The following is a 13,684-nucleotide window of genomic DNA, read 5'->3' on the forward strand; positions in this document are numbered from 1 at the left end:
TATGCTTTACTATCACTATACTTTGAAAGTCAAATGTATTTAAAACTAGCAATAAATTCAATGACCTCTCATTTAATGTCGTGTTTTGTTGTTTTATGTTATTTGTTAGAACAGAAGTAATGCTAACTCCCAAAAGGTTGATTCTGTTTATCTGGACGTAGAAACGTTTCGTCACTCATCCAACTGACTTCTTCAGTCTCAGCTGACTGCAGGTTTCCCCAAACCTTATAAACAGTACATTTACACAGTGACTGAAACCAGCACCACTGAATGACCAATGGGCTGTGAGGTCAGTTCCTTGATCATTAATATGCAAATTCTCATGAACATTGATCAACAACTACTGATGAAAGCCCACTGATCAATGGCCATGAGTACTGTTCACAGCATTGTAAGATGAAGAAAGATGTAGCCTCCCCATGATGAGGATTTACACATTCTGGACAGGGAGGAACGCTGGTATGAGCAGGGAGTCAAGGAGGCCATTTACATGAATCTCTGAATCGAGGAGGGGGCCTAAGGGTAGATTTTTGTAGATTAGAGAATATTAACTCAAATAGGACTAGAGCGTTAAGTCTAGTGATTTAACTTGGGTTACTCACATCTTGAGACTGTTGCAGAAACCCAGAGTACCCAGAGAGCAAATAAGTCAATGGATAAGATAAGTCAAAGCTTACAGAGGACATAAATGAAAAGGCTGTTATTCTCGGGAGGATATGACAAACTAATCTTCTGCTTGCTGTTGACACTGTTTCGGTGAATCGCTCAACAGCGACATCTGCTGGATTTAAAAAGTAATTGCAGGAAACCTGGAGACAGACTGAAGTTCGTTCACTTTGACATGTGGACAGCAAACGAGTGATGAGTAATCCTGTTTAGTTAACCGAGTGATGATGGAGTTCTAACTGGACAAAATAGAATAACACTGAGTAGAACAAAAATAATAATAATAATACGTGCTTGTAAAAATGTGTGAGGGCAGAAGACAGGCTTTATGGTTTATTATTAATAATAAAGAAGAAGTGTTAAGTGTTTAAGTGTTAAGTGTTTTATCCTATTGTAAAGTGTCCTTGGGTGACTTGAAAGGTGCTCATAAATACAATTTATTATTATTATTATTATTATTATTATTATTATTATTATTATTATTATTATTATTAAGACGAAGTTTGTGTCGCATTTTGCGGCCAATCTGACGTCCTACAGATATCGCTGGAATTCATTCATGACGAGTGAAACCCGTAAACACACAAGCGGCACAGTTCACACGCTCCTATCGTCCTCCTAGCTTCAGTCACGTGATTTTTCTTAAAGCCATACACGCACCGGTGCGAGGTCTGTGTTTGACACATGCACCGATGCTTCGGTATTGTTTGATCCATCGCTGTCGAGTCGAGCCGAGTAAGTGCTAGTGGAAAAGAGGTGTTATTTCCTGATATTGTCCTTTTTATTCCTTTAATTCTGTGTCTTCCTTCTCCTCAGATGAAAGACATTAAATGTGTGGTGGTGGGTGACTATGAAGCTGGAAAGACCTGCCTGCTCAATTCCTACACAACTGACGAGCTTCCCTGTGGAGATTTCCCCACGGTGAGTATCCGAAAACAGCACACAGTCAAGTGGCTTCCATTCACCAGCTGTGAAACGGCTCAAAAGCCAGCTTGTTATTAACTTAAGAGTGTTCTCTGGAATACTCGGTGTTTGGCTCCATCCTGTCAGACAGGAAGTGGTAAATGGTTGTAACTATCTAATCTCTGCAGGTAGAAGAGTGAAAGCAAGGCTCTGTGCCGTCATTGTAATGCTGACAAAGGGCTGGACTGGGGATCATTTCTGTTGATTGACGGATATAATATAGTTGACAATAACTTAAAGTTACACTTTAGCTATTAGCAATGGCTCATGGTCAGAGTAGCCACTGGTTTTACCTGAAATCTCTCCCTTCCTAATTGTCCCTCCATCTATTTTCTTAACACATGAATTTCATCTTCCTCTGTCTCTTCCTCACTTCTCCACAGCTGTTGCTAGCAGCAGCAGCCTCCTGTGACTGTGAGGTCTGTTTTCTAGTTGTTACTGGTAATCATGTTCATCAGCACCCTGACAGCTTTTCACCACTTCTTCAACACTGAAACTTAAGCTGTGTGAGCGCACAGGTGGACGAAGGGACAGTGTTGTGCCAAAAAGTGATCGCCTGCCAAAAACTGATTCCAAATGTTTCCGTGTGTTTTTTATGTGTAATATCTTTACGTGTGTTGGTAAATAGAGTTCGGTGAACAGAATTTACAAAGGGGTTATATATACAATTTAAAAATTACCGTACTTTCTGGACTATAAGCCGCTATTTTTTTCCTAGGTTTTGAGCCATGAGGCTTATACAAAGGTGCAGCTATTCTGTGGATTTTTCTTCCACCACTAGGGGGACTCTAACCAGAATTAGAATAAAAAACAAGATAGATGAAAAATCAATGCAAAGAATACGCTACTTTTTTTTTTAGCAGATAGAACATGCACAACAAATTACCAACTGGTAATTATTTTCAAATCCTCGCCCCTTCATCATGGAAACCACACGAAGAAGTTCGTATGATGCAAGTTAGAGAGCCAACTTCACCGGAGGATGACAGTGACACGGAGAGCGAGACTGATGGAGACAGATGTGATGAAGCGCTTCTGAGCCTGTTCAACTCCGACACTGAAGAAGACGACTTCATGGGTTTCAGCGAAGATGATTAAAGTGACTTGTGGTTTCAAATACAGGGAAAATGGAGGTAAATAAATAGCGGTTATTTTCTCTTGGTTCTGTTCCGTTTTAATTGGAATTTGCTGCCGTGTTAAAAGGCATTGTTCGGAAAGAATCTGTTCAGGTACATACATGTACATTTACAGTACAAGATTGTTCTGTACATGCAGTAAATATCTAATTTTTCATCATAGATATCTGCGGCTTATAGCCGGGTGTGGCTTGTATATCTTTTTTTTTTTTTTAATTTTTAAAAATAGAGCGGATGCGGCTTATATACAGGTGCGCTCTATTGTCCAGAAAGTACGGTACCTGTTTTTTAAGTATCTTTATAACTCTGTGTTATTGTACTTACATTATAACCAATTCAGTCCTTTTTGTCCACTTAAAATATGTTTACAGAACTAATATTTGTTGCAATTTCTGCTGTCGTCTTGGCCAGATTACTTTAACAAAAGACATTTGTAATGTCAACAAGATTTTTTTTAACTGCATAAATAAAGGATATATAACAATCACTGCCAAAAACTGATCGTGGCTTCTACCTTGTTACAGGAATGTTGTTTGTGGCTCAAGATGACTTGATATCATTCATGTGGGATACGTTTGACATATGTTTCACATATTATAGACCAACAAGTTATTTATAGCAGTTTAAATACGAGCAATCTGTTTTTGGCAAATACCAGAAATCACTTTTTGGCACAGCAGCGCTCGCATTAGGAGATTTGATTGGGCAATCCAGTGTCAGCAATGAAAATGAACGAATGGGCGAATCGGTCAGTCTGTGTTTAGTTTGACTTCCATCAAGGTTCACTGTGTGGCGGACGGGAATGGGACCAAAATTGAAGGACACTGAAGATATAAAACCCAAAACCTGTTTTATTATTTATAAGCGCTTACAAAAATGCATCACAAAGGCAGGTCAGGGGTGCCGGTTTAGATCTCTGGGATGAGCAGGTGACCATGTGCTGAGTGGCAGGAAGTGGCCAGCCTGGGTTGGAGTCTGACCCACAGCTCTGTGGTGCATTTATTTCCTTTCTCTTTGTCGCTCTTTACTGAAAGGGCCAAAAAGTTGTTGTTTTTTTAATATTTTAAAGCAAAAAGTGCTTCTTAGAAAATGCGTGACAAGCGAGGACAAAACAAAGAACTGAAACAAAACGAGGGGTTAAATACACAAGAGGAGATGAGAGCAGAGTGGAGACGCCTCGGGCAAAACTGAACACAACGCACATGAGACGAAAGACTATCAAAATAAAACGAGATGTTATCAAACACGGAAACAGAAGAACGCAAAGACAGAAGGGAATTACAGTGGAGTACCACCTAATGCGCGTGGGGTTATTAAAGCAGCGCGGCCGAGAGTCTCACGATGTGATTAGTATGCGACACGAACGCCACAACAAAGGCGGACGTCGAGGCAACGATCTACCTGCCGCACAGCCTATGGCTTTTTTTCAGACTCGAGAACACAATGTTGTTTTTTTGGTGACGTGAAGTCTTCTGACGTCACATTTTCGGGTCGCCTTGGATCGCTCAAAACCCCATGGAGTAGGTATTTAAAAAAGTAGGTGGTACCAGGTACTGTGACCTACAGGAAAAACCCTGAAGTAGGTACTAATGGAAAAGGGTCTTAAGAATGATTTTGAGTTCTTTCCTGCTTCCTTCCTGCCACACAGTCGTACCTGGACAAAAACAAACACAGTGTTCACCTTACGGCTCTTCACCTAAATTGTGCTCAGTGTCAAGGTCGTTTCCTGGGCAATAACCTGTGAATTGTGATGGACTGTGACTACATCACTGCCACTCTTAATTGCTTGTTGTCTCATTGATTGTATAAATATTAACCATCCTGTTCCTGCCTATATTTTCCTGTTGTTATTAACTATCTAACAACTCGTTGTCAGTGCTGTAGTTGTATCTTAAACCTTTAAGTGATCAGGCCTTAAGTTGAATAACCAGAGTGTCCTCTCTAATCTCCCAGCTGTGCCCTGCATACTTTCTTTAATCTTTGCTTCGTGTTGAGCTGTTTCATGCCAGTGCTGGCTCTTGTGGTGGTGTTTCCTGTCACTCATCTAACAAATAAGAAAACAGGTCACCTGTAACATTGTTTTTCCAGAGTATTTCTGACTCTTGTTTCACGCCATAACTAAAACATAGCATACAGTTGAGAATGAGTATTTAAAAACGTGCTCTCGGGTATACGTCTGTTTTCCTCCAGTTCTTTTCAATGCGCCTGCAAGATAACCAAAAATATGGACGACAAATTGAAATATCCTAAAACTAGAAGTGCTACCATTTGGAAGTCTCTGGTTTCTCTGCTTGTTTTGTTAGTGTTAGTAACCATAATAAGTGAAAATTGTCGCTCCAGACAAACCCGTTTGATCTGCTGGCAGTTATCTTGAAAACCAGACGATCACGATCAAAGGATTGGTCACTGGAATTCATTTCACTGCAAAGCTTTTGTTTTGGTAACACAAAACATCTCTTTAGTTTACAGTGGTGCGTTTTTACCTCTCACTAAAAAAATCGAACTCACTCAACGTTCAGTTCAGTTCCCACCAAAACCTCTAAAGAGAGCCTTTCAGCCAAGGATGTCAATCTAAAGGAAGTAGCAGTCAGAACATTTAGTCTGTGCGTGACCACGATGTTGGCATGTGACCGATGTATGATTTGACTTCATGTCTATTGCTATCATATTTTTATGCCATCGCCTTCTGATGGGTTGCCCTACGCACCCACTATTTGTTTTTGCACCACTCTGCATTTAACCTCTTAACCCTCTCAAGGCAGGCGTTGCCTCTTTGCAACAGTTAAAAACTAACAACCTGATTACCCCATAGGGGTGGGGAAAAAATCGATACTGTGTAGTATGGTGATATTTTGTTTGCTAATAATGTATGGATACAGGGACAGCAGAAATCGATATTTTGTTACAAAAAGGTTTTTGTGCTCTGACTTCAGAGCATGTTGATCCTTTTTCTGAGCAAGAATCCTGACATTCCTTCACTTCATTCATTTTAATTAAGTGTAAAACTTTTTTATTTAATGTAAAATTATATTTTGTTTTAATTTACTTTCAAATTCTTCAGTTGCTGAAGGGGCTGCATAGTTTTCATAAACTGCATAGTTCAGAATAGCTATAATTGTACCAGATGGTTGATTCAGTTAAGTTGGACTAGACTGTAATACAAACCGTTCAGTTTGTCAACAATCAAACTGAAATGAGAGAAAGACTGAGTGTGAGACTTTGATATTAGAGAAAATGAATATTGATAAAGTTTACCTTTATGTACAGAATCTGAATATCGCAAAATATTTTTAAAAATTGCAATAATATCGTATCGTGCGTTAAGTATTGTGATAATATCGTATCGTGGGATGTATGGTGATTCCCACCTCTATTACCCCACATACATATTTTATGAGTTTTTTTACTCAGAAGCACCACTGCAGGACTTGGTTGTGCATTAGCAACAAAAAACTTAATTTGAGCCTGAGAGGGTTAAGCACCCACGCATAACCATAAATGCGATCTCCTCCCTTTTGCCCCTGTATCTGGGGACATGGGTGCTTAAGAGGGTAATCGATAGTTATTATTAATCTCTGCATCTCACTGAGCCTGGTTCCGCCTGAGGTTTCTACCTATTTAAACAGAATATTTCCTTCCCAGTGTCTCCAAAGCTCTTGCTCATAGGTCATCAGATTGATTGATTTATTTTGTTTTGGTGGGGGGTTCAGTTTTCTCTGTAGTGTTGCAGGGCCTCTTGCAGTATAAAGTGTAGTGATGATGTGATGAAGCCCTGTGAATGTGTCAAATCTTTCTCCTAGAGCAGGGCTGTCCAACTCCAGTCCTCGAGAGCTACCTGCAGCTTTTAGATGCATGTTTGTTCTGACACACCTGAATCAGATGAATGGCTTGTTATCAGGCCTTTGCCAAACTTGATGGCATGCTGAAGAGGTAATCCAACCGTTTGTTTTATCTGTGTTGGAGTAGGGATGGATCTAAAAGGTGCAGGACAATAGCTCTCGAGGACTGGGATTGGGCACCTCGTCGCACCATTCACCGGCTTATTTGGAAGTACTGACGTCTACTGCGCATTTGTTGTACAGCAGCCCTGCCGTGATAATACATTCATTTATTTATTTATTTAGAAAGAGGGGCGATACGTATTAATGAATATTTTAACAAATAGCCTTGGGCTAATTTTCATCTGCAGACTCTCTGGCAGGTTGGTGTTAAACACAAGTTAGTAAAAACATACAGAGACAATATTTACAGGTCATGTGACAAAAACAGTGATCACATTATACTAGAACAAACAATGACAAGAAGAGTGGACACAGAGGACAATATAGGTGACAATAACGGAAACACATCAATTATATTACACAAACCCAGTAGTACACATGCCCTGACTGTCCTGAGATGGCACTGACCCATTACACTAATAGTTTTTCCCTTTTTGTAATACACTAACTCTTTTTCACGTTCAATATAAAGCATGATTATATAACATGATCACATGTTTGTGTGCCCCTCAGCCGCCCTTTTAAGTGAGACTTGTACTTTCCCTCACTGACAGTGGAAGACTATTCCAGAAGCTCCCTGATAATACGGCGCATCTGTGAAAAGGTGCTCCGTCTAAATGTCACTTCACAATCACCTCTAACAGCGGCTCGAGTCCGTCGAGACCCGGCAACGCTGCTAGACTTTTGTTTAATAAAATCACTCATTGGTGGAGGCGCCAGACCATGTATGACTTTGTATATTAGACAGGCAGATTTAAATAATTTGAAATTAGTAACATTTTGAAACTTGTATTTATCTAAAATTTGACAATGGTGATATGAAAAAGGTTTCTTATCTAATATTTTCAATGATCTTTGTAGCACACTTCGATTGGCCCAATAGCAGCAAAGCTCGTATAGGACCGACTTGTAATACAGTATTCAATATGAGCCAGTATCATGATGATACTGAATGAATGATGTGCGGATATGTCTAAAGTTCTATGTATTAACATTTACAGTTTTCACTACATATGGTCTCCATAACAGTTGATATGTTCTCTGTTCTTCTCTCACCCCAACCGGTCGCAGCAGATGGCCCCGCCCCTCCCTGAGCCTGGTTCTGCTGGAGGTTTCTTCCTGTTAAAAGGGAGTTTTTCCTTCCCACTGTCGCCAAAGTGCTTGCTCATAGGGGGTCATGTGATTGTTGGGTCTTTCTCTGTATCATGAAGCGCCTTGAGGCGACTTTTGTTGTGATTTGGCGCTATATAAATAAAATTGAATTGAATTGAATATATAAACGTATTGATGTATCAATTGCAGAATACCCATATGAGGTCCTGTATAATATAAATATATACATGCACACTCACCCCTCACTAACCATCCTCTTTGAGACTGATTTAAGACTTATGTCAAAATACTCCGGATATGCTGATATTTTTTGGTGGCTCCATGATGTGCAAGATCGTGATAATCCTCAGAGTCACCTCAGATCCAGTTCACACAGAAAATTAATTTCTGTGTCTTTTCAACAGCTCGCATCACAGAACGCAGCGGTCACGTCATTTCAGAGAAACGGCCTCATTTATCTTTGGTCTATTATATTCTGAGAAATGATACAAGCCCAGCCACAAACTTCATTTGGACATGTCCCCTTTACTCGACACATGCTGTTGTTGTGACTTGTGTTACATAAATTGAATTGAACAGAAGAGCAGGTATAACGTAACAGCTATAGCTTTGACTTTAGAGGATCTGCTGGGGATCAGTACGAGCCGGAGTGCTGCCAAGCTTGTTATACAGAGGGAGAACCCTGCTGCTCCCTCTCGACAGCTATATTCTCACACCTCCAAAAGTTGATTCTGTTCATCTGGACGTAGCGTTTTGTGGGAGAAACGTTTCGTCACTCATTCAAGTGACTTCTTCAGTCTCAGCTGACTTCTGTGAAAACGAAAGGTCAGGGATTCAATCTCTGGCTCTTCTAGTTCATGGGTGTCCTTTATCAAGATGATGAACCTCCAACTCGTTGACGCATCTATATTGGATTGCATTTATATAGCGCTTTTCGAGACCCTCAAAGCGCTTTACAATTCCACTATTCATTCACTCTCACATTCACACACTGGTGGAGGCAGCTACAGTTGTAGCCACAGCTGCCCTGGGACAGACTGACAGAGGCGAGGCTGCCATATCGCGCCATCGGCCCCTCTGGCCACCACCAGTAGGCAGTGGGTGAAGTGTCTTGCCCAACGACCGAGACTGTCCGAGCCGGGGCTCGAACCGGCAACTCTTGAGCCACGATTGCCACGATCTATGTGAGTGTGTGGAACGTATGAGCACCTTTAAGGTTTAACAAGAGTGGGGAACTTTTAGTGTATTTATGGCACTTATTCTGTCAGCATTCACAAACATGTTTTGTTTCAGCAGTGTAATCTTTGTACATTTGCATGTTTAACACTGGAGCTACGCGGCTTTGGTTCAGCTCCACAGACTAACTGAGACGACACTCGTTCAGAGGTTTAACTAGTCCAGAAGTCTACTTCCAGTTTTGTTTGGAGCACATCTGCAATCAAAGTTTTTCACAGGTTTACTTTCTTTTTCTTTCTGTTTCCTCACTCCTTGCCTTCTGTCTCCCCCCCCCCCCCCCCCCCCCCCCCCAGTCGTTTGCTACCTGTGTGAAGACAGTGAGGATCAATGACGAGAAGTACAGTCTGCAACTGTGTGACACTTCAGGTAAAAAATACACATGAACTGAAACAAAACAGATACTAATAGCAACAGCTGTAGCATATTTATAGTAGTAGCAGTATTTCCTGTAATGTTCTGAGCTGCTGGTGATGGATAGGATCCTATAGCAATTTGAAGTCTTGCTACACTGTCTTCAACCTTTCAATCAAAAACAAGGTGAAAATCTCCAGAAAAAAGTTCTTTATGAAATCTTTCTTTTTGGGCTGCGGCACTTATGAAACACGAACAGTTATCTGGCAACAGCTGTCAATCAAAGCAGCCATGCCACTGACTTTAAGCCTCACCAGTATCTTGATGGGTGATTTAGAAAAACATTACCCACCATACAGTTTCTATGAGGGAATAAATCAGTCCATAGAGGACAAAACTGTGTTTTGTATCAGGTTGAGAATGTAATTATTTCTGCTGTAAAGTTTTAGCCCCAAGTGGACATTAAAGGAACTGCAGTGTTTCTTTTTTCACTTCACTTCATTTTTCAGCCCCGGAGATAACTGATTAAATTTGCCTTGCTTCGGTTGCACTGTTTGTTGCTGATCTTTTTCGTGTGTGTCTGCCTCTGCAGGTCAGGAGAGCTACAAAAACATACGACTCAACACGTACACTGGCACCGACGTCTTCCTTGTCTGTTTCTCTGTCGTATCGCCCTCTACCTTTGAGAACGTCACAGACAAGGTTCGTTTAGATGGTTTGTGTGTTTTATTTCTAATTTGATGCTCATGTCCTTCACTTTAATTACTTCCATAACTAAAAATATAATGAGCCAAACTCTAAGGACAAACACACACAGAGCAGAGATCGTTAGGGTTGCAGTGAAACCGCATCAAACCTTTAGCTTGTCTTTTTACAGTGGGTGCCAGAGATTTTACGCTTCTCTCCAAAGACGCCATTCCTGCTGGTTGGGACTCAGGTGGATCTGAGAGATAACAAGAACACCCTGGAACAAGCCCTGACCTTTGAGAGTGGCGAGGAACTGGCTCATGAGCTGAAGGCCGTTAAATACATGGAGTGTTCGGCTCGGACTCAGGTACAGAGAGAGGAAAATAAGTCTGCTGGTGGGATTCTCTGTTGAGACAGAAGCCTTGGTATCTATACGTTTTGGGCAATAAGAATAAAAGAAATATGAACATCATCATTACTCACGGAGTCACAGGAAATCTTTACACTTAATAAAAAGGCATAAAAAGCCATTTGTCAAAATCTAGTGAAAGTAAAAAATAACTACAAAACATCTCAGGTTGGAGTCCTGGTTACATACTCCTGATATATCTAAAACAATCACCACCACGGGGGGTCGTGGTTTGGTCCCGCCTTCGCCATTGTGGTTGATGTGGAGGTTGGGACGGGCTTAGGGCGTCTGGAGAATCCTTAGGGACGTTATCCCTGGAGGGCTCAACCCAGGGGTTGTGTTCATAACCTGGTTAGTGGCTCTGGTTGCTCTTAGAGGGTGTTCTCCTCGTGGCTGCGTGCAGCAGGGCTGGGGGAGGGTTTGTGCTGGCGGACGTGGGTTACTGGCCTGGTAGCCTGACTGCCCCTGAGTGAATCCGGGGCAGGCGTGGGGGCTTGGAGTTCGGGGGTGCTTCGCCTCCGTGCTAGGGCTCTGGCTGGGCCTTGGGGTCCTCGTTGGTGTGTCGCCGAGGTTGTGGGCGGGTGGGTGCACGGGGGCTCAGCCCTGGCACAGGGGGCCTCTGGTGCATCGGCCTAACTGGGGGGTCCACTCTGCAAGTGGGGAAGAGTCACAGGAGAGGTGGAGAATAAACTTAACTTAACCCCGGTCTGGATGGGCCTGGGCTCCCTTGCCTTGGTGGGTGCCGGAGGACGGGGGTGCCTAATGGGGCCAGCTCCCCCGCTGACCCCTCCCTTCTTTTCCTCCCCATCCCCGGCTGCCTTCCTCTTCCCGCTCCAACACACCCACCCACACAGGTAGGCCCTTGGGGTGCGGGTACCTCCGCTCCAACACACCCCCACCCCCCACCCCCGGCTTCTGCTCCGCGGCTGCTGACTGACCCCTCATCTGGTTTCTTCCTGTTAAAAGGGAGTTTTTCTTTCTGTCATCAAAGTGCTTGCTCATAGCGGGTCATATGACTGTTGGGGTTTTCTTTGTATTCTATGTACTTTGTATTTCTCTGTTTTCTTTGTATTATTGTCAGGTCTCTACCTTACAATATAAAACTGCCACACACCTTTGAATACGTTCAGAGGATAAATATTTGATGCAGTGTGTTCAAGGACCAGGATAAAAACTGCCTTTCTCTTCCTGAATCTGAGGTTTGACCAGTGCCTGTCAAGGAAGGAGCAGTCTGTGGCAAACAGGGGAGCCACCTCCTCCCCAGTCCGCCAGCACAGAGGCGCTGTACTCAACTTCCATGCAATGTTTCAGAGGCACGTCAGCAGGACTGCAGAGACCATCATGATTTCTCACATCTTGGATTTTTCCTTGTAGAGTATCAAAATAAACAGTTTATATTCACAGTATTTCCTGTTTATCTTGATACTCTGCTAGGAAATAACTCCTCCACCTCTTTCTGAAGTAGAAATCTTTTTTTCCTCTTGTTAAATTTGAGTCTTTCTGTCTCGTTTCCAGGAAGGAGTGAAGGAGGTGTTTGAAGAGGCCATCCTGGCAGCTCGAAATGCTACAGATAAAAAATTCACTTACTTCTGTGTTCTGCTATAAACGTAAAAGGAGAAGGAGAAGAGGAAAAGAGGGTTTAGGAGGAAGAAAGGGAGGTGGACCCGGAATCATTCGCCCATATGGGAACAGAGTGTTCAGCCATAATGGCATAGGCTGTGAATCGACATCGTAATTTATTAATTAATTCTAAATTAAAAATGTTTTACATTTTAAAATAGATGTGTGGGGGGTTTAAGTTAGGAAGAGAATTAAACAGTTTTACAGCAGTAATCTTTTGCCTGCTGTGGACCGTTTTCCCTCCGTTTGGGATGGAGGCTGCACAGCATCCTGGTGAGGCCGAAGCATTGCTGCTTTTCTGGATACTGTGACAATGTTGAACTGTGCTAAACTTTCACATCTCTAAAACGATTTAATAGGTAATATATTTATTTACTTGTTTATTTCATATATAAATGATGATATTTTTAGTTGGCTGTTTACTATTTTTGATTGTTAGTCAGAGAACTGAGTAACTGCACTGTCGTGTTTTCTTTGTGGTGAATGACAATAAAGAATCCTTTAAACTGTACATTGTAAAGCTTCTCTTAAATTATCTGAATTCATTTCCTGGTTAGAGCGAAACATTTAAAAGTGCTTAATACGTTTGACATATTTAATACTCGATACAGGAGAGAGCACACATCCCTGCTTTGTCTCTGGGAGCTGTTAAATCAGGGTTCTTGAACTTTTTCCTCCCTAAATAAAAGTCAGGCTTTCTCCTTTCTGACCAACAGACTGAGAGTTCATTTGGCCTAGAGCTTTGATCATCATGTATTTTTCATCACTATGTCGTTACATTTTCTTTTATTAAAAATGAAAAACCCTCACCTATGGCCACGAGCTGTGGGTAGTGACCGATAGAACGAGATCGCGGATACAAGCGGCGGAAATGAGCTTCCTCCGAAGGGTGGCTGGCATCTCCCTTAGAGATAGGGTGAGAAGTTCGGCCATCCGGGAGGGGCTCAGAGTAGAGCCGCTGCTGCTCCACATCGAAAGGAGCCAGCTGAGGTGGTTCGGGCATCTGACAAGGATGCCTCCTGGGCGCCTCCCAGGTGAGGTGTTCCGGGCATGTCCCACCGGGAGGAGGCCCCGGGGCAGACCCAGGACACGCTGGAGAGATTATATCTCTCGGCTGGCCTGGGAACGCCTTGGTGTTCCCCCGGATAAGCTGGAGGAGGTGGCTCGGGAGAGGGAGGTCTGGGCCTCTCTGCTTAGGCTGCTGCCCCCGCGACCCGGCCTCGGATAAAGCGGATGAAGATGGATGGATGGAAAAATGAAAAAGGTTTTTTTTTTTTTAAAGTTCCTCTCTAATAATGTCTGAATTAATTTACTGATTATAAGTAAACATTTGAAATGTGTTTAATTCAATCTGCAGATCAAATGCTCCCTACATGAGTGGACACGTGGTTTACGTCTGCAGAGCAGATGCAGTGTCCACTCACAGAACTCTAGGGGGCGCTGCTCCACAGCTTTTCAGTGGGCCCTGGTGGATCTGGTATGTAAATGACCTGGGTTCATTT

At 42.5% G+C, this 13,684-nt stretch overlaps 1 protein-coding gene across 1 annotated transcript; it reads left to right on the forward strand.

Annotated features, from left to right (window-relative positions):
- Positions 1–1,323: 1,323 nt before the first annotated feature.
- On the forward strand, positions 1,324–12,637 carry LOC102784394 (cell division control protein 42 homolog). Its single transcript, XM_087834996.1, has 6 exons — positions 1,324–1,401; positions 1,483–1,587; positions 9,409–9,481; positions 10,059–10,168; positions 10,344–10,520; positions 12,078–12,637. The coding sequence occupies exons 2-6, from the start codon at positions 1,483–1,485 to the stop codon at positions 12,165–12,167; spliced, it is 555 nt and encodes a 184-aa protein (XP_087691122.1). The 5' UTR covers positions 1,324–1,401; the 3' UTR covers positions 12,168–12,637.
- Positions 12,638–13,684: the final 1,047 nt, after the last annotated feature.

The sequence above is a fragment of the Neolamprologus brichardi genome, chromosome 22 (genome assembly GCF_056152115.1).
Source record: "Neolamprologus brichardi isolate AB-2024 chromosome 22, ASM5615211v1, whole genome shotgun sequence".
In the NCBI taxonomy this organism is placed as follows: domain Eukaryota; kingdom Metazoa; phylum Chordata; class Actinopteri; order Cichliformes; family Cichlidae; genus Neolamprologus; species Neolamprologus brichardi.

Bases quoted from the DNA above. Each gene is read 5' to 3' on its own strand.
- LOC102784394 (XM_087834996.1), top strand. From the start codon at position 1,483: ATGAAAGACATTAAATGTGTGGTGGTGGGTGACTATGAAGCTGGAAAG. The intron at 9,482-10,058 runs GTAAAAAATACA...CTGCCTCTGCAG, and splicing joins GCAACTGTGTGACACTTCAG to GTCAGGAGAGCTACAAAAAC. The intron at 10,169-10,343 runs GTTCGTTTAGAT...GTCTTTTTACAG, and splicing joins TTGAGAACGTCACAGACAAG to TGGGTGCCAGAGATTTTACG.